General features: G+C 45.8%; 1 protein-coding gene across 1 annotated transcript in view; it reads left to right on the forward strand.

The window, feature by feature from the left end:
* The window catches only part of HOGA1 (4-hydroxy-2-oxoglutarate aldolase 1), a 43796-nt gene that overhangs the window by 9207 nt on the left and 6979 nt on the right, over positions 1–27610 (forward strand). Inside the window, exons 5-6 of the mRNA XM_068257911.1 lie at positions 7678–7774; positions 24188–24321. Of these exons, the coding sequence (XP_068114012.1) occupies positions 7678–7774; positions 24188–24321 (231 nt within the window). The remainder of the gene's footprint in view (positions 1–7677; positions 7775–24187; positions 24322–27610) is intronic.

Here is a 27610-nt window from a genome sequence, read left to right on the forward strand (position 1 = left end):
AAGAGGAACTCTAGTGAACATAACGGAATGAACAAAAGTGCTTAATTTTTACAATAATTATGTATAAATGATTTAGTTTGTGTTTGCCCATTGTAAACTCTTTCCTCTCCCTGATTTACATGTTGACATTTATCACATGGTGACATTTTTACTGCTGGCAGGTGATGTCAGTGGAAGGAGATACTGCTTGCTTTTTAGGCAGTTGGAAACAGCTGTAAACAGTTATTTCCCACAATGCAACAAGTCTCCCACAGTGTGATGTGAGAACCATGGTCCTGACATCACAGCCATACAGCGCCCCCTGATCTGTTTGTGAAAAGGAATAGATTTATCATGTAAAAGGGGGTATCAGCTACTGATTGGGATGAAGTTCGGCCGGATTTACACTTGAAAAGTGCGTTTGCAGTGCAATGTCCCACCCCATCGCACTGCAATGCACAAAATGGCATATGACCCTGCTGGAGATTGTGCCAAAAGGATTATATCCATTCCAAATGTATGATCGATGGAATCAGGTGCCGTTAATTGTGATGACGAACGATTGTTCTATCGATAGTTCCGTCAATCAGAATTTCAGAACAATTCTTTTAGTCTGATCTGATTTCTTATTATTTTCCCCTCCGGCGGCGGGCCTGAACAATCGTTTTGGGTAATTGGATCATTAATGGGCGCCTTTAGAGATCTGTTTACAGTTGAGAACTGAAAGGGAACCTTAGAGGGGCTAAAACAATAAAATATACATATCTGGGGCTTCCTCCAGGCTGTTAGCTTCCTTGCCATCTTCCTCCGCCTCCCTGTTCCTCCGCAATTGGCCCAGGAAAGTCCTCCAGTCCGGGGCCAGCTACGCATGCTGCGCAGTACTACTGTCCAGGCGCAGAACACGGAGGAGCGCTCCTGGTCAGACTGCGCCGAAGCCCCAGGTATGTATACATTTGTTATGTGGCCCCATCTCAGATACATCTCCATTAAAAGATTGTGATGACAAACAGTATCCCCATAGAGAGGATCAGGTCTTTGCTGCCAGTCGCCAGGTCCAGGGACTTTGCTCCACAGTAAGGACATTGACTGACCTTCTTATACTCCTGATCACCACTTTAGCGAGGGAAGCCCATTGCAGTGTTACCCTTCCTCGGAGGCTCTCACCACTGGTAAACCTTACACAGAATGCCCGGTAATTCCACTTTACCATACAGTCTCCTGTTATGTAATAAGAGATCCTCTCCATTGATGTAAAGCTGACCGGTCACGCTCGCGATCTCTCCCGCCAAACCTGTGGTGAACAGCCAGTGTTAAAGCGGATCCGAAATGAAAAACTAACTATAGCAAGTAACTTGTCTGTAAATCTTATCTAAAGTTTAGATAGTTTACACAGCAAATCTACCTGCAAAAAACTTCAACAGTTTATGATTATTTATTCCTGTGATACAATGAGAGTGGCCATGTTCTGTTTGTCACATTCACAGGCTGAGGGCTGGAGATGCTATCAGCTTGTCTGTGTGTAAATTCAATCCCCTCTCCTCCTCCCCTCTGCCTCTGAAATCTCTGGCTAGTAACCTCCTCTTCCCTCCCAGACTGAGCTCCCATAAGCCCTTGCTACAGTACCAAGGCACAAAAGGAGCTGTGGGCGAGGCTTGTTTAGTTTATAGGGAATTAGTGTATTAAAACAAAAAAAGTATTTGGCGTGAGGAATGCCCTATAACCTATATGAAAGGAACACAATTATGCAATGAGTAAAAGTTCATCTCGGATCCACTTTAAGTTTATGAGGTAAAAATCCTTTAGCGTCTATAAACAGAAGAGTATTAGCTGACAACCTACAGGCTGAAACTGGCTGAGCTGGGCAGGTTGGGGGGCTGGTAGCACTCTTACAAGGCTTCCCGCCAAGTTCCCTTATTAAGCTTTGTGCCCAGGAGGAACCTGTGTGAAGCAGATACACGCCACATAAGAGGGGTCTCTGCTGGTGATGAGTGAATGCTGCCACAATGGTCATCGCAAGCAGCGCAACAGGGCTCTCTCTGGTGACCGAGAACTTGATATAGGAGTAAATGGAGGCAGTCTTATTGCTAGGGCCTGGTTATTAATGTTCTGTGCTGTACATACACACGTTTATTTCAGCATGTCACATGTCGCTTCGGGTATACTTCAAAGTCGTCTGAAACTCTGACATAACATTCAATGAAAATGTGTTTTCTTACTTCTTATCCATTCAGTTACCATATTTGTTTTTGTGCACAAGCAATATTGTCTGTCTACAAATTACAAGTTCCCAAAGCACAGTTTATCTGCTCTGAAAGCTGCCGTTGCATTTTATTCAAGCTGCTTTTTATTATATATTAAAATCTTCAAGTGAGCTGTTCTGAATTGTGTACATGCTTGAAGAAGAGAGAGCTCCTTTTTCAGTTGTTACACATAATGTAACAGCCGAGGAATGTAAATAAAAGATAATGTTATCTCCTCTCTGGATGCAGATCACAAGCTGAAGGGGCTTTCCACTGCAGGAAAAAGTGCTGTTTAACTGCTTGAATGCTGTTCTTCTACAATTTTTTTTTGTGCTAGTAGGTTTAAAGAGAACCTGTACTGAGTAAAATTATTTAAAATAAACACATGAGGTAACTTCAAATGAACATTACATAATTACTTCGCCATCAGTTCCTCTCAGAAGCTCACCATTTTCTTCTTACAGTGATCCCTTCCAGTTCTGACATTTTGTCAGAACTGAAATATACCAGTTGCTGTCAGTTACAGCTGAGAGGAGAACTGATGTGTCCATGTTTCCCTATGGCTCAAGTGGGCAATGTTACAGTTTAACAGTGTGCTGACCAGGAAGCTTTTATGGGGTATTGGCTATTTTCAAAATGGAGGACAGAGAATTCCATTGGTCACAGTGGACATACAGGACACAGGAGAGGAGAAAGAGATTGATGAGTAGACTATGCAGCAGGTAAGTATAACTTGTGTATGGTTATGTTGACTTTTCATTTTCAGTACAGGTTTTCTTTAAGGCTGTAAAAATATTTTAGAACAAAGAAGAAATGGATTACTCTGACAACTAGACCTTAGGCCGTAGAATAACAGGCACCCCCCCCCCCCCTCCCCGCCACCAGTCGCTGTCACGGTCTGCTGTTGTTGTGTGCATGCGCGGGCAGCGGATCTGCCACCAGGAATCGTGCATTCGCACAACGGCGGACTTTAAAGGGCTGACTCTACTGGGAACAATTCTGCAACAGTCTTCATTCACTGAATAAAAATCATAAGCACAATTTTCCAGGGCTGTGGAGTCGGTCCAAAAATCCACCGACTCCGACTCCTCAGTTTAGGATTCCACCGACTCCGACTCCTCGACTCCGACTCCTCTAATTTGCATATTACAATTTTGTTGATTAAAAGTATGTAACGTGAAATTCGTCTCTTAACTGCCAACGCTTAGGAATTTTACAAGACAACTGAAGTGAGAAGGATATGTAGACTACTATATTTATTCCCTTTAGACTAAAACTAGTCCTTGGTAAGAGTACTTGTAAAAGGTACAAACCGGAACAAAGAACATCTATCAGGCCCTAGGCAATGTAACTGTGGGTACATGTAAGAATGATGTGCAGGTACTCTGCAGGGGAATGAGGAGATTGTAAACAGACAACACCTCTGTGTTCAATGTGCACAGCATTCTCAGTGGATTCCCTGCAGCTCTGTGGGGAGTGCATATGTAGAGTATAGTACTACTGTGTAACAAAGTAAACCTGAGACAGATGAAATTAAAGTTTACATACCTAGGGCTTCCTCCAGCTGCCTTCAGGATAATCAGTCACTCGTCCTCCTCCACCACCTGGATCTTCTGCTATGAGTCCAGGTACTTGAGTCAGTCGGGCGTAGTGCGCATGCACACACTCCGCCGCCAGGAGCATACTACACCTGTGCACTGTGTGCAGCACTATTGCGCAGGTGCAAAATGTTCCTGGCTGTGGGAGCGGCATGCGGCCGGACAGCGCTGACTGGCTGAATTACCAGGACTCGTAGCAGAAGATCCGGGTGGTGGAGGACAGCGAGGGACTGATTAGCCTGAAGGGGGCTGGAGGAAGCCCCAGGTATGTATAAAACTTTACTTTTCATCCGTCTCAGGTACCCTTTAATTTGTAGTCACCAAACCAAATTTTAACAACATATCAAATTATTTGATTTCATCAGCAAAGGGAATGCATACATTTGCATAAATCAGCATCAATGCAGAATTATTTCCATCTCGTTGACCATCTCTATTAGTGACACAGCTAAACATCAGGCTTTATTCTTACAGCATAGATGTTATTTAGTATATATAAGAGATTCCTGTGTACACATCATATATACAGTCATAATCAGATATGTATATCTGACCTTAAAAATACGGGGACTGCTTTATTGAAGCAGCACAAGTAACTAATTTTGATTGGTTTATTTCATTTTTGTGGACTAAGCACAGCTATTACTGTATATATAGTGTATATATACATTATTTTTAATGACTATTATCTGAGAAATAGAACATTTTATCATATTTTCTATTTTAATTACAGTTACAAATTCATTAGGAGTCGGAGTCGGTGCATTTTTTCCCGACTTCGACTCCAGGCACCCAAAATTGCCCGACTCCACGACTCCGACTCCACGACTCCGACTCCACAGCCCTGCAATTTTCCTGTGATTTCCAGTGTGATCAGCTCTGGAACAGATGCAGGCGGACACAGCTACCCTGGCATTTCATTATACAGGATAAGTTAGCAAATCCGCTATGCAAGGAGGAAGACCGCTGTGCAAGGAGATACTGGACATAGCCCACCCCTGGCGTTCCCCTCACTGGCTGGCAATGATGACTGGCGCCCCTCTGGGAGGACATTGAGGATGATGCCGACACAGTGCGAGCTGAATGACGGACGCAGTCTGGTTGCCCCCCTGAATGTAACATATGGCGTTTCTAAAGCTTTCCAGCTCTTTCCTGGCACAAGACCGGCAGCCAACCACTGCAGAGCAAAGGAATCCATCTATCTCAATTTATTACTTATTATTGGGCAGACAGGGGGCGCCCTGCAAGCGTCAGGATGGCTTAATGAGCGTCCCTTTAACTTGCTTGTATGAATGAGCCCCAGTGGGGTGGAGGTTTTGCGTTGTCAGGATTTAGGGGTGTAACTCTTTCCTGGATGAACGTCCAGCCCTGTACACAAGCCGCTGGCGGGCCTTTATGGAATATTATCCATTCCTGAAGTCTTGGAGGAGCGTCAGGCCGAGCTTAGCATGATAATTAGCTTACAGGCCGTCAGTACCTATTATCTCATATTATTCTGATGTTACTATTCTAAGCCTCCTGTCATCTGTACCAGGCATGGTGACAGCAGCCTGGCGGGAATCCAGAGGATGGTTCCGCTACCCTGTGCCCGCCCTCCTTGCTCTGCTCATTAGAGCGTTGTAGGACAATGATCTGTGGGGTCTGTCAGTTACACTGCTGTATGTGACCTTGCCGTGCCCAGCGGAGCCTTGCTTTAAGTTCAGTTATAAATAAACCCCTTTTATCTTATCTTTTGTGACTCTCTTTCAACTGGCAGAGTCCCAGTGGATTGGCGTACAGCCCACGTTTTCCCATTATTTAAGAAGGGCAAAAAATCAGATCCAGGAAATTATAGACCTGTAAGCTTAACATCAGTTGTATGCAAACTATTTGAGGGGTTAGTAAGAGATACTATACATGACTTCATAGTAGAAAATAATTTTATTTCTCAGCATCAACATGGGTTTACTAAAGACAGGTCCTGTTTGACTATCATGCTCAGCTTTTATGAGGTAGTGAATGCTAATATGGATATTGGGAATACTGTAGATGTGATATACTTGGACTTTTCAAAGGCCTTCGACACTGTTCCCCACAAAAGTCTGGTGCAAAAGTTGAGGATGCAAGGACTGGGGAAGAGTCTGTGTGCATGGATAGGGAACTGGCTAATGGACAGAAAACAAAGAGTTGTGGTCAATGGATCGTACTCAAAATGGGAGACTGTTAGCAGTGGGGTCCCACAGGGGTCTGTACTGGGTCCAGTGCTCTTCAATTTATTTATTAATGACCTAGTAGATGCAGTAGTGAGCAATGTTGCTATTTTTGCAGATGATACAAAATTGTGCAGAATCATCAACTCTCAGGAAGATAGTGTCATATTGCAACAGGATCTGGATAGGATGGCTATATGGGCACATACATGGCAGATGAAATTCAATGTTGACAAATGTAAAGTCATGCATTTTGGTCGTACCAATGGTCTAGCACCATACAAAATAAATGGGATACAGTTGGGGACATCAAACTTGGAGAAGGACTTAGGAGTACTCATCGACAACAAGTTAAATAATCGTACTCAATGCCAAGCCGCTGCAGCTAAAGCTAACAAAATGTTGGGATGCATTAAAAGGGAAATAAAAACTCGAGATGCTAGCATAATATTGCCCCTGTTTAACTCTCTAGTAAGGCCACATCTGGAATATGGAATTCAGTTCTGGGCACCACATTACAGGAAAGATATTGCAGTTTTAGAGCAGGTGCAGAGACAAGCAACAAAATTGATACGTGGGATGGAAGGTCTCACTTACCAAGAAAGGTTAGATCAACTGGGTTTATTTAGTCTAGAGAAAAGACGCCTTAGAGGAGATCTAATTAACATGTATAAATACATCAGAGGGCAATATAATAGCTTGGCGGAAGAGCTTTTTGTCCCTAGGCCTTCTCAAAGGACTAGAGGACATGATCTGCGCATGGAGGAAAAACGTTTTAGCCATTTATTTAGGAAAGGGTTCTTTACAGTAAGAGTGATTAAGATGTGGAATGCATTGCCACAGGAAGTCGTTATGGCAAACTCTATACCTGCATTTAAAGGGGGCTTAGATACTTTCCTTGCGTTGAAAGACATCCATGGCTACAATTACTAGGTAATGCCTAATGATGTTGATCCAGGGATTTTATCTGATTGCCATCTGGAGTCGGGAAGGAATTTTTTCCCTTTTGGGGCTAATTGGACCATGCCTTGTGGGTTTTTTTTCGCCTTCCTCTGGATCAACAGGGGTATGTGGGGGAGCAGGCTGGTGTTGTACTTTATACTGGTTGAACTCGATGGACGTATGTCTTTTTTCAACCAAAATAACTATGTAACTATGTTGCAGCAACTCTGCTGATCCGGAGTCAGGTGGAGGTCAAAAGTATACCTGCTGATCTCTCTGGCTGCAGTAGTGTCTGAATCACACCTGAAACAAGCATGCAGGTAATCCAGTCACACATCAGTCAGATCACCTGATCTGCATGTTTGTTTAGGGGCTACGGCATAATATATTATAGGCAAAGGATCAGCAGTACAGCCAGGCAATGTGCATTGTTTAAAATTAAGTAAATATGGCAGCCTCCATATCCCTCTCACTTTAGGCTGCTTTCATACTGCACACGGCGCATCGTGTTGTGGTCATGTTGCAGTGCGATCTACCTGCCCCCAGGGTTTCCTGCCGCAGGACAATCGTACCGCATATTATGTGAAACTAGCCTCAGATGTGCTTTAATGCCCATATAGTTATCCTGCCTGCCTTTATCCCAAAGTAATCTCAGCTCAGTACAAGTTAGGGTTTCCTTTCTTTAGACGGTAATATATACATACAATTTAATTTTCTTTTCTGCCATAGGTGACACGAATGGGACTTATTATCCACAAAACTCGGCATCTGGGCTTCCAAGTGTTATCGGGATCTGCTGGGTTCCTGCTGGCGGGATACTCCGTAGGTAAGTGCGATTACTGATCTTAGTGCAGATTCCTTCTAAAGCAGTTGTAAAATAGAAGAAGCTAGGAAGGTCTCTCAGACAGTGCAGTGTGTGAGGGGAATTGCTGTGGCTGAGGTAACCAACACATCTGCTGTATTGATAGCAGCAGGCTCTGACTGAGGAATTCAGCAGGGGGGAGGAGCACATCACAAATCATGTCTAGCCTGCACTCTGCAGCCATGTCTAGCCTGTAGAACTGCTATCAAGCACTTCTAAATCTGTGCCAGTTTAGGGATGGATTTACACTTCTCTTAACTGTAGTGCAGCTCTAGAAATTCATGCTAAACTGCCACTATTACCTAGGATTTAAGAAGGTTCTTATTATCATGCAGGACTGTTCTCCCTGCTGGTTAGAACAGATTAAGAAGAAAAAACTGTTGGTAATGCGTTGATAAAACTCCCCCATGGAGCAGCAGCTCGGCCACACCTCCCTTCCCATAAAGCAATGCAGTGGTGTGTGGGGGAAACGAGGAGCGGCAGTAGTCACATGACTGTCACTGCTATCATCAGGGCTGTGAAGTCGCAGGAAAGTCTCAGATTACTGGAAATGGTAATCATGTACAGACTCTGACTGCTAATAAAACTAAATTGGAATATATACAGTATAAATATGTTACATATTATGTACACCTTTAAGTTCAAAGACTACGTTACTTTGAGAAAGGAAGATTTATATAGTTGTTCTGTTGTAGTGTTTTGTTTTTTTTCTTGGTTTTAGACTTCAAAAGCATTTCCTGAACGGCAGTGGTGCAGTCCAACTGCCACAATAGTGCCACAACAGGTAGAAAGGCCAGCATGTTTGTATAGATCCTCTCTAGGGAGTGCTTTTGTAAAGAATAAAGGAAATAATGAGAACCCCCCATGAGGAGATGGATTAGTCCAAAATCTCTGCCTAGTGTAAGCAACAGCAGTATAAGGAGGTCCTCTTTAAAGTTAGAAGTTAGATTAGGTAAGTGTTTTTCAGCACAAGGACAGCTCTGGCCGCTGATATAATGTCCGGTACAGGCCTGCTCTCCGCAGTTCCAGCATCCTCTCCTCTGTCTGTGGGAAAGGCAATCTATTCAGCACCTGTTTCCTTTCCAGTGACTCCATCTGGTGGATTTCACATCTCGTTGTAGCAGTAAAGATTAGTGTTCAGCTGCCCATACATCTACCGACCAAGAGACAGATCTCTCTGATCGAATCTGACCGGTTTCAGGTGTGTGATTCAGACACTACTGATGCCAAAGATCAGTAGGACAGCCAGGCAACTGATAGTGTTTTAACAGGAAATATGGCCGCCTCCATATCCCACTCACCTCGGGTTCCCTTTAATGGTACAATTTTATATGAACAATTCTATTTTTCTATATGATGATGGATTGTATGGTATGTACATAGATGCCATTAATCAAACAAAAGATCCGTCACATGATACACTAAGAAGGAGAGAAATGACCGAGCAGAAGAGGAAGAAGCCAGATCTTCCCTGGAGAGAGTGTAAAAGCCTCTTATCCCCCTAACCCTCCCCGCCTGCAGCACGTCGCTCTGACGCTCCTCGGAATAGCAGGACTCTCTGTTCCCCGAACCCCTCAGGGACCAGTGAGCGTTATGTGAATTTCATTGTGCGAGACTCGTCCCCGTGCTCCTCCAACACAGGCGGCGGAGAGAATGCAGGCACACTGTGTCTGGAATAGGATGTGTGAAGTCACCCTGTACGAAATCAGGGGTCACCTCTGCACTCCCACCAGGGAGGCGACACTAAAAGCTGCCTCTATGAAATTCAGCGCCTCCAGGGGCAGCAGAAAGAGACATGAGGAGATTGCCGGGAACCGCTAAGTGTAGAATAACCTAAAGCCTGTCCGTGAATATATACTCGGGGATAATGTCGCCACACTCAGCCACTTCTCTAGGGCAGGTGGTGGAGGACAGACCCATCTCCACTCAGGTCAGGAGACATCCCGCATCCTCCTGCAGCACACTGGTAACGCACAGACCCCCTCTTCATCTTATGGCCGTGAATGAGCACGTCCGGACTGGGCATGTGCAAGTAAGGTCTGCACATGCCCAGAATGAAGCTGCTAGTGCATGGCTTCTTTTCTCGGTGCGCATGCGCTCCATTTTACTGAGCATGCTCAGACCTTGCTCACACATGCCCACCCCTGATACGATCGCCCATCCCTGAAGCTAGCCCAATAGTAAATCATTTGCCCAGAGTTCCTCTTTAACTAGCTACTGCACATCATGCATTATATCTACGCCCTGCAGGACTTTATCTGAAGTCCCAGGGATGTAGATATTCGTCGACTGCTACTGTGCGCACTATCTCTCGCTCACTCCTGCGTGCGTTCTTGTCGCTGCCCAGATCAGTGAATGGGAACACCGTTCCCATTCACCGATCTAAATGCCTGTGATCAATGATCACCTGCAGCAATGAGAAGCTGTGGTCATTGACAAAAGTGAAAGTAGAGCAAACACACATTATTTCCTGTAAAAAGTAAACAATCTGAATAAACCGGAGGACATCTAAAGGCCAAAAAGTAAAATTACACCTACATACTTGCCATGAAATAAAAATGCATATAATACCCTATTAATCAACCCCTTACCTGCCCTCCCATAGCTACCAAAATAAAACACTTTAATAAAAAAAAGTGAACTAAACTTTTTTAATAAAAGATGGGGGGAAAGGCTGCGCGTCCCTAAACACAAAATTTTGGAATGCATTAAAAGAGAAATAAAAACTCGAGATGCAAGCATAATATTGCCCCTGTTTAACTCTCTAGTAAGGCCACATCTGGAATATGGAATTCAGTTCTGGGCACCACATTACAGGAAAGATATTGCAGTTTTAGAGCAGGTGCAGAGACGAGCTACAAAATTGATACGTGGGATGGAAGGTCTCGCTTACCAAGAAAGGTTAGATAAACTGGGTTTATTTAGTCTAGAGAAAAGACGCCTTAGAGGAGATCTTATTAACATGTATAAATACATCAGAGGGCAATATAATAGCTTGGCGGATGAGCTTTTTGTCCCTAGGCCTTCTCAAAGGACTAGAGGACATGATCTGCGCATGGAGGAAAAACGTTTTAGCCATTTCTTTAGGAAAGGGTTCTTTACAGTAAGAGTGATTAAGATGTGGAATGCATTGCCACAGGAAGTCGTTATGGCAAACTCTATACCTGCATTTAAAGAGGGCTTAGATGCTTTCCTTGCGTTGAAAGACATCCATGGCTACAATTACTAGGTAATGCCTAATGATGTTGATCCAGGGATTTTATCTGATTGCCATCTGGAGTCAGGAAGATAATGATGTGACTGCACCCTCCCAAACGGTGGCTTTCAATTCGATGTGCCTGGCCAGCGATCCCGCAGCACTCTGGATCATTCAGCAAAGTAAAAAAGATGAAGCCGGGCATAAACGGCATAATCTGAGTCACATGTGTGGCACCCCTTTATTGAAATTTTAGTACCTTGGTGAGGGTGTGTAAAAAACGGGCCCTTAATTACAGAGCTCCAATGTACACAGTTGAAGCAGGGATAGGTCCCCCTTCTATGTGTCTGTGTTATACTAGTATCAGAGGTCAGGTCAGCATGCACTAATCAGTCGGGGCCACATTCGACCCTATTGCTGTACCCCTGACTTATTATGCCCTTAAGTGCCCATGTGGCTTATTATATATTGGACAGACCACCCAGAAATTAAAAAAGAGACTGTCATCTCATAAACATGCTATCAGGGAACGACTCACCGATCAGGCTGTACCATATCATTTTGTACAAGCAGGTCACCATGTCAGCCAATTGAGATTTATGGTTATTGAGCAGGTTACGCAATTAAGAAGAGGGGGTGACCGACTGAAGAAGCTGCTTTGGAGGGAAGCGTATTGGATTAAAAGACTGGACACAATGGAGCCTAGGGGTCTAAACGGGGAACTTGACCTGTTGCCCTTTTTATGATTTTGCTCCATTGTGGCCAGTCTTAATTATGTGTATTGTATATTTCATTGAGATCTATTATTAAAGCACTCAGTATTTGACTATTATATGCCTTAATCCAGAATGTCATGGCGTGGATAATAATGGAGTAGTGTTATGGAGTAATAGCCCCCTCGTTTTTCTGTGTTTCCCTTGTTCCCCCCCCCCCCTTTTTCCTTTCTTCCCTTTTCCCTTCTTTCCCTATTTTTCCTCCCCCTTCCCCTCCCTGGTTTGTCTGTTAAAACTGTCCTGTTTCCTAATTCAATAATATGGAGTATCTCCTATAGTTTGCTGCAAGCGTAAGTTTGTTTATATTTGCAGATTAGCCATGTGGCCATTATGCATCCGAGTGGATGCGTATATGCGGATATTTGGATGTGACAGCTATGCCGCATCAGTATAGGTAAGCGCCGATTGGCCGGCGGCCCGGGCCTCCTAACATCTGATAGGTGACGTCAGCGGCCATTCGCCGCCTGCGTCTCCCAAGTTTCCGCCTAGACACGCCGGTACGGCGCTTTGGCGCCGCCCCTGGCGTGACGTCACTCATGCCCCCCATCAGGTCCGCCCAGTGCGGGCGGGTGGAGTGGGGGTGACGATGGGCGGACCAAGGAGGTCATGGAGCGTGCGGCCAGGAGGGGCTGAATAGATGGGAAGGTTCAGCCTGTGTGTCCTATCAGGGCAGCCACATGTAAGTTCCCCATCAGGTCCGACAGAGCAGGATCATTATGATTGGTGGTTAGTAATTTGAACTGATTGGCTGCTGTTAACCATGTCTGCTATAAATGTCAGTGTATGTTTCATATGTTTGTAACTTCCAGCTAAGCTTGACAAAGAGGCGTGCAGCCTTGAAACATTGCATTATTTACTGGAAATGCTTTGACAAATAAAGGAGCAGAAGAACTACATAGATGGTGCCCGCTTCATCTTTTTTACATCTGGAGTCGGGAAGGAATGTTTCCCTTTTGGGACTAATTGGACCATGCCTTGTAAGGTTTTTTTTCCATTAACCTCTAGGACAGGTCCACCATGAGACGACTTAGGCTCCTCCCAGGAACAGGAAACGTCCAGATAGAGTACTCTATAAATTTATAAATTTTAGATCAACCCCTCAATCACCAGTTGACGTTTCCTGTTCCAGGGAACAAGGAGTGCTCTAGCCGCTCGCCGGTCCGTCAGACCAGGTGTGTTTGGGACCCGGTTGGCGGCGAATGGTGGACCTGCCTAGAGAGGTGTGCGGTCTGGTATGGAGAAGCGGGGTTTACCTTCTCCTGTGGCTGTCCTGGCTGCCCGTGATGTGGTGGATCCGGAGGACACGCGCGGCATCTATGATTCCCCTAATGCGGAGGCAAGTGGCGCGCCGGAGGTGACGTGGGAAGTCACGCAGGCCTTCGGAGGGATGGCGGCTGATTGCCCTCAGTGGCGGTGTCCCAGTGACGTACTTCCGCCCTTACGAGGCATCACTTCCGGTCGCGCCGGTGAAGACGCCGGAAGCCTTCATGGTTCGGCATTCTCGTGTTGCGAACGGAGCGGGATGGACGCTAAGCAGGAGCCAGGAAAGGTAAGAGTGGCGGAGGCTTGGAGACCTATATGGTATGAACCGTACGCCTTATGCCGCGTCTGTACTGAGGTCTGTTATTTGTTTATATGACTGTACAATATGATAAGAACCGGCTTAGCGTCTGATCTGAGGTCTGTATTAGCTATTTGGTTATAGCTGGAGATATATAATGGGCATATACTTCAATTGCATTGCCTGTGTATATAAATAGTGTGTGTATATCTATGAAGTATGCGGGCCATTATGGATATATATATATATATATATATATATATATATATATATATATATATATATATATATATATATATAACTGTGATGTCAAGTCTGGTATTGATATATCCTTCCAACATCTATGGGTGGATTATTACATGTCTTCAGTTAGATCATATGTATAGGATATTTCTATACATGTTCTTACCCTTTGGGTTCAGGGCTAAGTATCACTCTTTGATATATACTCACCAGGGTGTTCTTTCTGTAGTTGTAAAAAGAAAGGTGACACCATTTTTGTTTTGTTTTTGATTGTTGTTATAGGGCACAGAGTCTACTGACCCGCCAAGGCCAAGAAGGCGGTGCCCGCTCTGTGATACGAAGTTGGCCCATACTTATAAGCAGCAGTTTTGTCAGCCTTGCCTAGTAAAATTAATACAGGAACAATCAGGAGGTTTAAAAGTAGAATTAATGTCAGCTGTTAAAACGGAGATGGCTGAGACAATGAAATCATTAAAGGAGGTGTTTGCTTCTGCTATGACCCCGGCAGCAGAGGCAGTAATTCCGGGTACTAGTACAAGCAGTGCGGCTGTTGATATACCCAATACAGAGGATTCTCAGCCTGAACAACCGGTTAAGCACAAGAATAAAAGTACAACTGCTGCTAAGAGACATTGGCCTCGATTCATAAAAGTGCTGTCTAGCGGGGAAAGTCGAGCGGGGAAACACCGCTGTCGGTATTTCAGCCTTCAGGGTGGTAATTCATAAAAATGTAGCTAGATGTGACAGGCGTGCGGAGATATTCCGCTGTAGGCTAGCGTTAGGCTGTTGTACGCATGCGGAAACAGGAGAAGCAGGCGGAATCCCTCCGTGCGGTGTTCTCTCTGCAGCTGCTTGGGAGGTCTGTCCCATTCACTGCACTGTATTCCGCACGCTTCTCGCCACATCAGAGGTAGCGGTAATACCCGTCCGCATACCGCTACCTCTAATCTTTATGAATTGACTACTTGTTACTTTTGCTATGATAATCACCGCGCAAGGCGGTGATTTATCACTCTGCTCGCGAATGTCGGCTTTTCATGCAGAAAAAGCCTTTATGAATACAGATTTTGCTGTGTGGTCAGTAAAGTGAGCCGTTTTCAGCATTTCCGAATGCGGGAATGCTTTATGAATTGAGGCCATATTGTATCTTCTTCTGAGGAAGAAGATATGGAAGGTGAAGATAATGAGAATGATGACGAGTCAGATTCTTCTTCTAAAAGTATAGACAGCCAGACAGAAGCCAGAAAAATTTCCAGGTTTAGATTTCCTGCGGATGAGACGGAGCAGCTTATTTTAGCTATTAATTAGACTCTGAATATTGAATCTAAGAAATCTGAAGAACTATCAATGCATGATAAATTGTATCAGGGAATGGAACCAAAAGAATCTTTAACTTTCCCTATACATAGATCTACAAAGAATACTATATTAAGTCAGTGGAAATACCCAGACAGGAAGTTGTGTATGTCAAAGGGATTTATGAAAAGGTTTCCATTTACGGAAGAAGACGTCAAGACTTGGGATAGATGTCCTAGAATTGATGCAGCATTTTCTCAGGTCAATAAAGACAATGAATTAGCCTTTGAGAATTTGGGGTACCTGAAGGATCCACAAGATCAAAAAGTTGAGTTTGCCCTTAAAAAAAACCTGGACTGCAGCAGGGGCAAATTTTCGACCAGCAGCAGCCACAACATGTGTGGCAAGAGTTTTATCTCTATGGGTGAAGAAAGTACAGGAAAAAGTGGAAAAGGGAGCTTCTAAGGAGGAGATTCTGGAATCATTAGAAGTAGTATCCAAGGCCACAGATTAAATAACTGATGCGGCAGCCGAGAATATTAGAGTAAATGCAAGAACTTCGGCATTAATTAATAAAGCAAGGCGGAATCTATGGATAAAAAACTGGGAAGGCAGTCAGGCCTCAAAAGCCAGAGTATGCAATATTCCCTTTGATGGAGATCTACTATTTGGAACACAGTTAGACCAAATATTAGAAAGAACTTCGGATAGAAAAAAGGGATTTCCGAAGAAGTAAAAGTTTATACAAAACAAAAGATTTTTTAGAAGAAATAGGCAGGAGAACAAGGAAAAACCTCAGCAGAAGAGGAGACCTTGGGCCATTAATAGAGAGGGAACGAAAAAGAATTTTCTTTTTCAGAACCAAGACAACCAAGAAAAGAATTGACGCCAAAGAAAAGGTTGGGGGTCGTCTATCGGGATTCTATTCCCAATGGACAAAAATAAGCAAAAACGATTTCATCCTCAATCTTATAAGCCAGGGGTACAAGATTCAATTTCAGTCCCTTCCAGCAAGAAGATTTATTTCCACTCCTCTTCCAAGAGACAGAGAGAAAAAGTTAGCATTACAAAACATCATAAAGTCAATGTTAGACGAGAACGTGGTTGTGCCGGTTCCGGGAAATCAGTTTCCTGGCAGTCAGGGATTTTATTCGACGGTGTTCTTGGTAAGGAAGCCGACGGGAAAGTTCAGGTTAATTCTGAACTTAAAATCATTAAACCCCTTTGTGTCTTATCAAAGATTCAGGATGGAATCAATATTCTCTGTGAGAAACTTATTAACCCCAAACTGCATGATGACAAACAGACTTGAGGGACGCTTATTGGCACATTCCAATAAGAGAGTCGTCTCAAAAGTTCCTGAGATTTGCAATAAAGGAAAAGAAGACGCTTCAACACTTTCAGTTCACGGTCCTTGCCTTTCGGGATATCATCGGTACCGAGGATATTCTCGAAAGTAATGGCAGAAGTGATAAAGTACTTCCATGCAGAGGGAATTCTCATAATTCCATATCTAGATGATCTACTAGTAGTTGCAAAGTCATACCAAGAGTCAAAGGAACATACAAAGAAAGTACTAGATCAGTTACAGATCCTAGGATGGATAGTAAATTGGGACAAGTCGGTCCTACAGCCAACGTCAAAGATTCAGTTTCTAGGAGTTATAATAAATTCAGAAACAGAGAGAATGTACTTAACAAGCGAAAAGAAAGTTGAAGGCAATGATACAGGAGTGTATAAGAGATCCAAAGATGACAATAAGACAAGTCATGAAGGTGTTAGGTTTTCTAACCTCAACATCACCAGCCATACAGTGGGCGATGATGCACACAAGGCACTTACAAAATTGGATGATGGAAGTCTGGAACAAAACACAAGACGATTTAGAAAGACAAGTGATATACCCAATAACAGTGTTGAAATCCTTGGAGTGGTGGCTATCTGAAAGAATACTCACCGAAGGCAGGATGGAGTGGTGGCTATCTGAAAGAATACTCACCGAAGGCAGGATATGGACGATACCAACACAAAAGATCATAACAACAGATGCGAGTCTTTTAGGTTGGGGAGCGCATCTGGAAGGAAAGATGTTTCAAGGTCTATGGCCAAGAATGATAAGAAATCAATCATCAAATTACAGAGAACTACCGTAACAGCAATAAAGGAATCAGTGAAGCAGAGTTTACAGATACTAAAGGGTCATCATGTTCAAGTCAGAACAGACAACACCACAGCAGTGGCCTATATAAATCGGCAGGGGGGCACAAAGTCAAGAAAGCTGATGGACCTGGCGATGGAGCTATTAACAATAGCAGAGGAAAACTTCCTGTCATTATCGGCAATACACTTGAAGGGGTCACTGAACACGATGGCAGACTTTCTAAGCAGACACAGACTATCAAATTCAGAGATGGAAATATCAAACAGGATGTTCAGGAATCTAACCAAGCAGTGGGGTCGTCCTCGGTTAGACATGTTCGCAAACAAACTAAACACAAAATGCAGGAGGTTCTACTCCTTGAACCCAAACGAGGGAGCGGAAGCAGTGGATGCGCTCAGTCAGAACTGGATGTTCGAGAAAGGTTATGCATTTCCACCAATACAACTAATTCCTCGCGTTTTACAGAAGTTATTACAGACCAAGGCAACAGTAATCATGGTAGTCCCGGATTGGCCAGGAAGAAGCTGGTATCCACTGCTACTAAGGATGAGGCTGGAGGGTCCAGTGAGAATTCCGCACAGGGAAGTACTATCTCAGGGGTCAGGAAGAAGTGGAAGCTCCATACCAAATCTAAACCTGTCTGCCTGGCTTCTGAGAGGTCTCCTCTAAGAAGAAGAGGAGTTTCAGAAAGAGTCATTAGTACATTGTTAGATTGCAGAAAGAAGGTGACAAGGAAAATATACTTAAAATATTGGAAGACTTTCAATATGTGGCAGGAAGAGTCAGGGTTCACAGGTGAATTGGTACCGACAGTTTTAGAATTTCTACAGGATGGTGTAGAAAAGAATATTGCTCTAAGTACTTTAAAAGTGCAGGTAGCAGCAATAGCTACCTTTTTGGATGTTAGCAAGGGACCCCCTTATTATCCAGTACTTCAAATCAATAGAAAGAAGCCAATGATAAATAGAAAAGTTCCCAGTTGGGATTTAGCTTTAGTTTTGAGGGTCTTAACCTCCTTGGCGGTAACCCCGTGTGTGACACGGGGTAAGCCGCTGGAGGGTGCCGCTCAGGCCCTGCTGGGCCGATTTACATAATTTTTTTTTTTTTTTGCTGGACGCAGCTAGCACTTTGCTAGCTGCGCCAGCACACTGATTGCCACCGCCCCGCGCCCGATCGCCGCTATCCGTTGCGGCTCGCCCCCCAGACCCCGTGCGCTGCCTGGCCAATCAGTGCCAGGCAGCGCCGAGGGGTGGATCGGGACTCCCAATGACGTCACGACGTCGCTGACGTCGGTGACGTCATCCCGCCCCTTCGCCATGGCGACGGGGGAAGCCCTCCAGGAAATCCCGTTCTTTGAACGGGATTTCCTGATCGAAGCGGGCAGGGGGATGCCGCTGAGCAGCGGCTACCCTTGGCTCGCTACATGATTTAAAAAAAAAAACTGCTGCACTCCCTCCTGGCGAAATTTTTCATACCGCCAGGAGGGTTAAAAGGAGAACCTTTTGAACCCATATCAGAAATTCCTTTCAAATTACTTACAATGAAAATTGTATTTCTAATAGCAATTACTTCTGCTAGACGTGTGAGCGAGTTAGAGGCCTTATGTTGTGATGAACCTTTCTGTATTACACTTAAAGAGAATCTGTATTGTCAAAATCGCACAAAAGTAAACATACCAGTGCGTTAGGGGACATCTCCTATTACCCTCTGTCACAATTTCGCCGCTCCCCGCCGCATTAAAAGTGGTTAAAAACAGTTTTAAAAAGTTTGTTTATAAACAAACAAAATGGCCACCAAAACAGGAAGTAGGTTGATGTACAGTATGTCCACACATAGAAAATACATCCATACACAAGCAGGCTGTATACAGCGTTCCTTTTGAATCTCAAGAGATCATTTATGTGTTTCTTTCCCCCTGCAGCTATCTTCCACTGAAGTGTCAGGCTGTTTCTTCCTGCAGAGTGCAGACAGCTCTGCCTGTATGTAATTCCTCAGTATGTGAAAGCCCAGCCAGCTCAGAGGAGGATTTATCCAGCTTGTAAAAGATAAGAGAGAAGAGAGAAGCTGCCCTAATCTAAATAATACACAGGCAGTGTGCAGAGAGGGGCCTGGAGGGGGGAGATGCATCACAGAACCACAACACTGAAGAACTTGGCAGCCTTCCAGACACAGGCCTGACAAGTCTGACGAGAGATAAGTTGATTTATTACAGAGACTGTCATAGTAGAACGTGCTGCAGTAAGCCAGAACACATTAGAATAGCTTTTGGAACTTGTAGGATGATAAAAAACAGGATGCAATTTTTGTTACGGAGTCTCTTTAAGGATGAAGTGATATTAAAGACTTGTGAGGAGTTCCTTCCTAAAGTAGCTACAAACTTCCATAGATCCCAAGAGATTGTGTTACCATCGTTTAAGGAAGAGCCGGGTTTGGATGTCAGACGATGCCTTATATGCTATTTAGACAGAGTAGCGGAGTTTAGAAACTCTAGAGCTCTTTTTATCAACACTTCAGGTGCTACAAAAGGCAGAAAAATGTCAAAAAGAACAATAGCTAAATGGATAAAACTTTGTATAGAGGAATCCTATAAGATTACAGGAGCTACTGTGTCAGATACAGTTAGGGCTCATTCAGCTAGGGCAGCTGCCACTTCATGGGCTTACAGAGCAGGTGCTACGCCAGAAGAGATCTGCAGAGCAGCTACGTGGTCAAGTTTAAGCACCTTCTCTAAGCAGTCGGCCCACCCTAATTTGGTAAGATTCTTGCTCATCTTCTCATGGTGGACCTGTCCTGGAGGTTAAAGGAAAAACCAATGTTAGTTACCTGGTAACATCCTTTTTAGTAACCTCCAGGACAGGTCCGTAACCCAACCTAATATGGGTATATATATATATATATATATATATATATATATATATATATATATATATATATATATATATATATATATATATATATATATATATATATATATATATATATATATATATATATATATATATATATATGTGTGTGTTTATGTGTATGTAAAATTAATATTAAAACCCCTTTTAGTAGTAGGTGAACAGTTCTTGTAGTTGACTAGTGATTGAGGGGTTGATCTAAAATTTAGAGTACTCTATCTGGACGTTTCCTGTTCGTAGGAGGAGCCTAAGTCATCTCATGGTGGACCTGTCCTGGAGGTTACTAAAAAGGATGTTACCAGGTAACTAACATTGGTTTTCGCCTTCCTCTGGATCAACAGGGATATGTGAGGGAGCAGGCTGGAGTTGTACTTTGTACTGGTTGAACTCGATGGCCGTATGTCTTTTTTCAACCAAAATAACTATATATACATGTTGCAATTGAATGGTTAATCGCACAGGCATACACCGCCTCTGCTAGACTGAAAAATGCATGCCCTGCATCCAAGACAAGTGCTAACATTTATTAAACTAGGAGGAACTTTAGCTTCCAATATGGTTTGCATGCAAAGTATATTATACCGGTCACTTGCCCGGATGTTTGCCTCACCGTGGCGCAAGTGTCTAGTATAATATACTTTGCATGCAAACCATATTGGAAGCTAAAGTTCCTCCTAGTTTAATAAATGTTAGCACTTGTCTAGGATGCAGGGCATGCATTTTTCAGTCTGGCAGAGGCGGTGTATGCCTGTGCGATTAACCATTCAATTGCAACATGTGTTTAGGGACGCGCAGCCCTTCCCCCCATCTTTTTTTAACTTTGTAACTGTCAGGTTAGCTGCTCCCAGCCCCTCCTCCTGAGTTTCCTGTTTGCATAATAAGTAGTAGCAGATTTGCATATGATTTGCATCTGAATTGAATGCAAAGTGTGCAGAAAATCTATTTTGGTGCTTCACACTGAGCTGGTGGTCATTTCAGATGCAGCCTTAGTGGTATGCGCTGGCGTTCTCCTCGCTGTTAAACTTTTTTAATATGTGTGTCAAGAGGGTATATTATTGCTATTTTTGCAAATAAGGGCTTGTAGTTAGTGGCTGACGCAAAACTAGAAAAATACACCTTTATATCCAAATAAAATATTGTCGCCATATATTGTGATAAGGGCATAATTTAAACGGTGTAATAACCGGGACAAATGGTTAAATAAAATATGTGGGTTTTAATTACAGTAGCATTTATTATTTCAAAACCATAATAGCTGAAATCCGAGAAATGATTTTTTTCAATTTTTTTTCATAATATTCCTGTTAAAATGCATTTAGAATAAAATAAGTCTGAGCAAAATGTACCACACTAAGAAAGCCTAAAGGGTGGTGGGAAAAAACTAGATATAGATCATTTAGTTGTGATAAGTAGTGATAATAAAGTTATTAGTGAATGAAAGGGAGGAGCTCTGAAAGGTGAAAATTGCTCTGGTCCTTAAGGGAAAAAACCCCTCAGTGGTGAAGTGGTTAAGCTTGAAGAGGGTATTTAAGAACACTAGCATTTCTTCTATCTTCTAACATTCCCTGTATCGTATCCCCTCCCCAGTAATGCATTAACATCACAGTTTGTTTCTGCTCTTATCACCACTTTACTCATGTGTGTTTTATTTGGTGTTTTGCTGCATGATTTACCTTCCGTAGCAGTCATGTTTTTAGCACTAGGCCGCCCCTCCAGCATTGGCGGCCACCAAGGCGTAGCTAATGGCTCATCTGTCTTTACTTTCATCATTACTGCTCCTCTCAGAGCTGCTCTCGGAAGAGCTAATAACACCGGCTATCATGCAGAGACCATTAGCTGCATCGTAAACGTGTAAAAGCATCGTGCGGCCAGGCTCCGGCGATCTGCAGCACGCCGTTCCACTAAAAGTCAGTAATGTGTTACGTGGCTCTTTTATAGAACGTTTGTTTCGTGACTCAGAATCCTTATTCCAGCTCACTGATTGTCACCACATCTCTGCACTGATATATGTTACTTCCCTCTGAAAGGACGCACGGCCCTGTGCAGACGTGTGGCCACAGTTATACACCCTGTACCAGCAGGAGGTTATGTATTAAACTGAAGCTTTAACAAATTAATGCACTTATGCTTAAGCCTTGTAAACACGCTAGATGGTTCTCGGCCGAGGAGGTCAGTCGGGTCGTGTGTAGGGGGGGGGGGGGGGGGGCAGATTCTCCCTGATGTGTTGCTGAGAGATCTGGATTGGCAGATCACCCTGGCCAATCATTTTTCTACTCAACCTCACCACTATGCCATGCGTTTCCCCATCATCCCTCCTCCCCGCCCCTCTCCATAGCAACAGAACACATAGTACTCTGTAGGCAAGGCACATTATTATTGTTATTATCCTCTATAATAAAACCTAAGGCCCCGTTCACACTGCACGTGTTTCCAGCCGCGTTTTGGAAACGCGTGCAGGTGGCCGACACGCACGACATCAGACAGTGCATAGAGTGCAATGTCTGATGTTCACACTGCACGCATTTTTTGTAAAAACGCGTGGCTGTCCCATTCACTTTTCAGTGATGGGATCAGCCACGCAACGCACACAAACGCGGATGGCGTGCGTTCACATGCGTTGCGTTCCGCATGCATGGCCATCCGCGTTTGTAATGTGAACGGGGCCTAACTGTCCCTGCGTCATCCTGTTTCCCTGTCTGTGTGTCCCTGGCTTGTTTGTACTGAGCATGTGCGCAGCCAGGGCAGTTAGGACACAGGGCCGGATCTGACAGTTTGCTGTGTGTGGTTCACAGAGGTTCTCATTGCATTGTGGGAAATAACAGCTTTTTCCGACTGCCAAGCAAGCAGCTCCCTGTGTGCATATACAGACAGTGGTGGGGAACGAGCAGGCGGGACGTGTATGTGCGCGCATTGCTGGGGTAGCGGCTGTGACCTAGCGCACGTTTTTTAACAGGCGGGTCTTTTTACTAGTTGATTTATAAAGCGCCAACATATTCCGTGGCGCTGTACAAAGTAAGAAACAAACACGGGGTACATAATAATGCAGGCAATGGTGTACACCAATATACAAGATACAGAATTGGTGACAGAATACAGAATTGGTAATGACAGTGATAAAAGTAACATGATAAATAAAATGTATAATGGTTTCCAAGACACAAAAGATGGAGAAAGCCCTGCCCTTGCCAGCTTACACAACTAAAGGTGGCCACACACGATACAATAAAATGATCCGATTTTTACAGCAATTCGATAAAAACGATCGGATCTCCCGAAAAAATCGAAAGCTTTTTTTTCATTCGACTGAAAAATCCGATCGGATTTCCTATTTTCTTCGATTTTTTATTGATCCGGAATGCCAGATATTTTTCTTCAATCCTTCTAATTATTGTATGGCGTGTGTTAGATTGTCAATTTATTAATATAGACATCCTAGCAATTTTGTCAGAGTTTCCAATCATTTTTATCATAATTGAGTAAAAATTGAACATAGGTGTGTGGTACATTGGTCATATTTTTGAAATGTTATAATCAGTCAGAAAAATTGATTGCAATTCTTAAATTGAACAGATATTTAAAAAATTGTATGGTGTGTGGCTAGCTTTAGCCTTGAGCTGTTGCCCAAGGGATGGAGTCCCAATCTCTGCGGGTGACAGTAATTGAGCGTGTATTGTTGTTTAGTCGTTAATGAGTCGAGTCGGACACTTTGAGACCCCATGGACCACAACAAGCCAGGCTCAATGGCCCCAGGAGATGATCTGTGGCCCATAGCGGAGCATTGCAATGAGCAGGGAAATGCTATCAGTCTGATCGATGCTCTGAAATTCACTTACTATGTGGGGAGGGACCCGGTCCCTCTCTGATCGCATCGGCCCTCCCCTACTTCTAAGAAGCCGCCGGTTGGGAGAGGCAGGTAAAACCTTTAATTGTTCATTTATGGTAAATGCAGAAGCTGTAAGAGCCATGCCACGGTTGTACATTGAATAGCGCACTAGGGTTTCAGTTCATATCTCGGCCAGAACACTATCAACATGGTTCTTGTTTGTGTGTGTGTTTCCTCTGCATGCTCTGGTTTCCTCCCACATCCCAAAAATAGATAGTTTAATTGGTTCCACCAAAAATTGGCCTCGGACTACAATAGGAACATAAGCTATTGATAGGGATTAGATTGCGAGCTCTTCTGTAAAGTTCTGCTATGAAAATACTAAATAATAATAACCCTGTTTTGTTCTGTGTTGCCTCAGGCGCGGTGGGAGGAGTCTGTGCTCTGGCGAATGTACTCGGTGCCCAGCTGTGTGAATTGCACCGTCTGTGTGCCAATGCTCTGTGGGACGAGGCCAGGCAGCTCCAGTACCGGCTGATTGAGCCCAATGCGGCGGTAAGTGTCTGCATTTTATCTCACTAATGAGAGGTTCGAAGTATGTAACACCACGTGACTGGCAGGAAAGGAGGACAAGTGCTGGCAGGACTGGCAGGGGAAGAGGATAAGAGCGCTGGCAGGACTGACAGGAGAGGAGGACAAGAGCGCTGGCGGGACTGGCACGGGAAGAGGATAAGAGTGCTGGCGGGACTGGCACAGGAAGATAAGAGAGCTGGCAGGGGAAGAGGATAAGAGTGCTGGCGGGACTGACAGGAGAGGAGGACAAGAGTGCTGGCGGGACTGGCAGGGGAAGAGGATAAGAGCGCTGGTGGGACTGGCAGGAGAGGAGGACAAGAGTGCTGGCGGGACTGGCAGGGGAAGAGGATAAGAGTGCTGGCAGGGGAAGAGGACAGGAGAGCTGGCAGGACTGGCTGGAGAGGACAAGAGTGCTGGCGGGCACTGGCAGGAGAGGAGGATAAGAGCGCTGGTGGGACTGGCAGGGGAAGAGGACAAGAGCGCTGGTGGGACTGGCAGGGGAAGAGGACAAGAGAGCTGGCAGGACTGGCAGGAGAGGAGGACAGGAGTGCTGGCGGGACTGCCAGGGGCAGAGGATAAGATCGCTGGCAGGACTGGCTGGAGAGGAGGACAAGAGTGCTGGCGGGACTGGCAGGGGAAGAGGATAAGAGCGCTGGTGGGACTGGCAGGAGAGGAGGACAAGAGTGCTTGTGGGACAGGCAGGGGAAGAGGATAAGAGCGCTGGCGGGACTGGCTGGAGAGGAGGACACGAGTGCTGGCAGGAGAGGAGGACAAGAGCGCTTGTGGGACTGGCAGGAGAGGAGGACAAGAGCGCTGGCGGGACTGGCAGGGAAAGAGGATAAGAATTCTGGCAGGACTGGCTGGAGAGGAGGACAAGAGTTCTGGCAGGAGAGTAGGACGAGCGCTTGTGGGACTGGCAGGGGAAGAGGACAAGAGCGCTTGTGGGACTGGCAGGGGAAGAGGGCAAGAGTGCTAGCAGGAGAGGAGGACAAGAGCGCTTGTGGGACTGGCAGGGGAAGAGGATAAGAGCACTGGCAGGATTGGCAGGAGAGGAGGACAAGAGCGCTGGCAGGGGAAGAGGACAAGAGCGCTAGCAGGGGAAGAGGACAAGGGTGCTAGCAGGGGAAGAGGACAAGAACGCCGTCGGGACTGGCAGGAGAGGAGGACAAGAATGCTGGTGGGACTGGCAGGAATTGGAGACGAGAGTGCTGGTGGGACTGGCAGGAAAGGGGGACAAGAGTGCTGGTGGGACTGGCAGGGGAAGAGGATAAGAGTGCAGGTGGGACTGGCAAGAAAGGACAAGAGCGCTGGCAAGACTGGCAGGATGGAGGAACAGACATGCTGCTGGGTGCAGTTGGGTTCTAATCTAGTCAAACATTTTTACCAGCTCTCCCAGGTAAATATGGAGAAGTGTTTTCTGTTTATACTTGAATTGTTTGAATTTACTGTATAGATAATTTTCAGCTCTGTAGTTTTTTCTCCCCCGTTGTAGCAGTGTAGCTCGTCTCCAGCCGCCGTCTCCTGTATCCCGCATGCTGGGTAAGAGAACACCAGCAGGGGCAGCGTAGTGCCCGCTTGGCATGGCAGCTGGCATTTTGTTAAGTAATGGGCTGTGCAGCTGTCGTGTTGGCAGCTCTCCAGGTAACAGAATATGGCTGGAGTGTTTTGCTTGTGCTCGGGAGGCATCTCGCGCCTTCCAGGGTCACCCGGTTCTCTGCAGTATGAGAGGCCTTAATAGGGATTAGAGGCTCAGCGTGACAGGAATCCATTGCTATTCACAGAAACACGCTACCCACAGGCCTGTCCCGTCACTGGCAGTGCCCACCATGTGTGTCCCGTCACTGGCAGTGCCCACCATGTGTGTCCCGTCACTGGCAGTGCCCACCATGCCTGACCGTCACTGGCAGTGCCCAGCATGCGTGTCCCGTCACTGGCAGTGCCCACCATGCGTGTCCCGTCACTGGCAGTGCCCACCATGCGTGTCCCGTCACTGGCAGTGCCCACCATGCGTGTCCCGTCACTGGCAGTGCCCACCATGCGTGTCCCGTCACTGGCAGTGCCCGCCATGCGTGTCCCGTCACTGGCAGTGCCCGCCATGCGTGTCCCGTCACTGGCAGTGCCCGCCATGCGTGTCCCGTCACTGGCAGTGCCCGCCATGCGTGTCCCGTCACTGGCAGTGCCCGCCATGCGTGTCCCGTCACTGGTAGTGCCCGCCATGCGTGTCCCGTCACTGGTAGCGCCTGCCATGCGTGTCCCGTCACTGGCAGCGCCCGCCATGCGTGTCCCGTCACTGGCAGCGCCCGCCATGCGTGTCCCGTCACTGGCAGCGCCCGCCATTCGTGTCCCGTCACTGGTAGCGCCCGCCATGCGTGTCCCGTCACTGGCAGCGCCCGCCATGCGTGTCCCGTCACTGGCAGCGCCCGCCATGCGTGTCCCGTCACTGGCAGCGCCCGCCATGCGTGTCCCGTCACTGGCAGCGCCCGCCATGCGTATCCCGTCACTGGCAGCGCCCGCCATGCGTGTCCCGTCACTGGCAGCGCCCGCCATGCGTGTCCCGTCACTGGCAGCGCCCGCCATGCGTGTCCCGTCACTGGCAGCCCCCGCCATGCGTGTCCCGTCACTGGCAGCCCCCGCCATGCGTGTCCCGTCACTGGCAGCCCCCGCCATGCGTGTCCCGTCACTGGCAACGCCTGCCATGCGTGTCCCGTCACTGGCAGCGTCCGCCATGCGTGTCCCGTCACTGGCAGTGCCCGCCATGCGTGTCCCGTCACTGGCAGTGCCCGCCATGCGTGTCCCGTCACTGGCAGTGCCCGCCATGCGTGTCCCGTCACTGGCAGTGCCCGCCATGCGTGTCCCGTCACTGGTAGTGCCCACCATGCATGTCCCGTCACTGGAAGTGCCCACCATGCGTGTCCCGTCACTGGCAGTGCCCACCATGTGTGTCAGGACAGCTGTTCTCGGGTTGTTGTAGTCAGAGGTATGCTGGGGCCGGTATAGTGACGATGCTGTAGGCTCTGTCTGAGTCTGCTGATTGTATGATCTGAGATATGCTGCAGATGGGGGTATTCTTATCCTGGAGTAATCATGTTTGCCATAGAAGGGTGTGTAGCATGTCAGGGCAGCTGTGTTGTAGTCAGAGTTATGCTGGGGCCAGTATAGTGACGACGCTGTAGGCTCTGTCTGAGTCTGCTGATTGTATGATCTGAGTTATGCTGCAGATGGGGGTATTCTTATCCTGGAGTAATCATGTTTGCCATAGAAGGGTGTGTAG

The sequence above is a fragment of the Hyperolius riggenbachi genome, chromosome 10 (genome assembly GCF_040937935.1).
Source record: "Hyperolius riggenbachi isolate aHypRig1 chromosome 10, aHypRig1.pri, whole genome shotgun sequence".
NCBI classification, from domain to species: Eukaryota; Metazoa; Chordata; class Amphibia; order Anura; family Hyperoliidae; genus Hyperolius; species Hyperolius riggenbachi.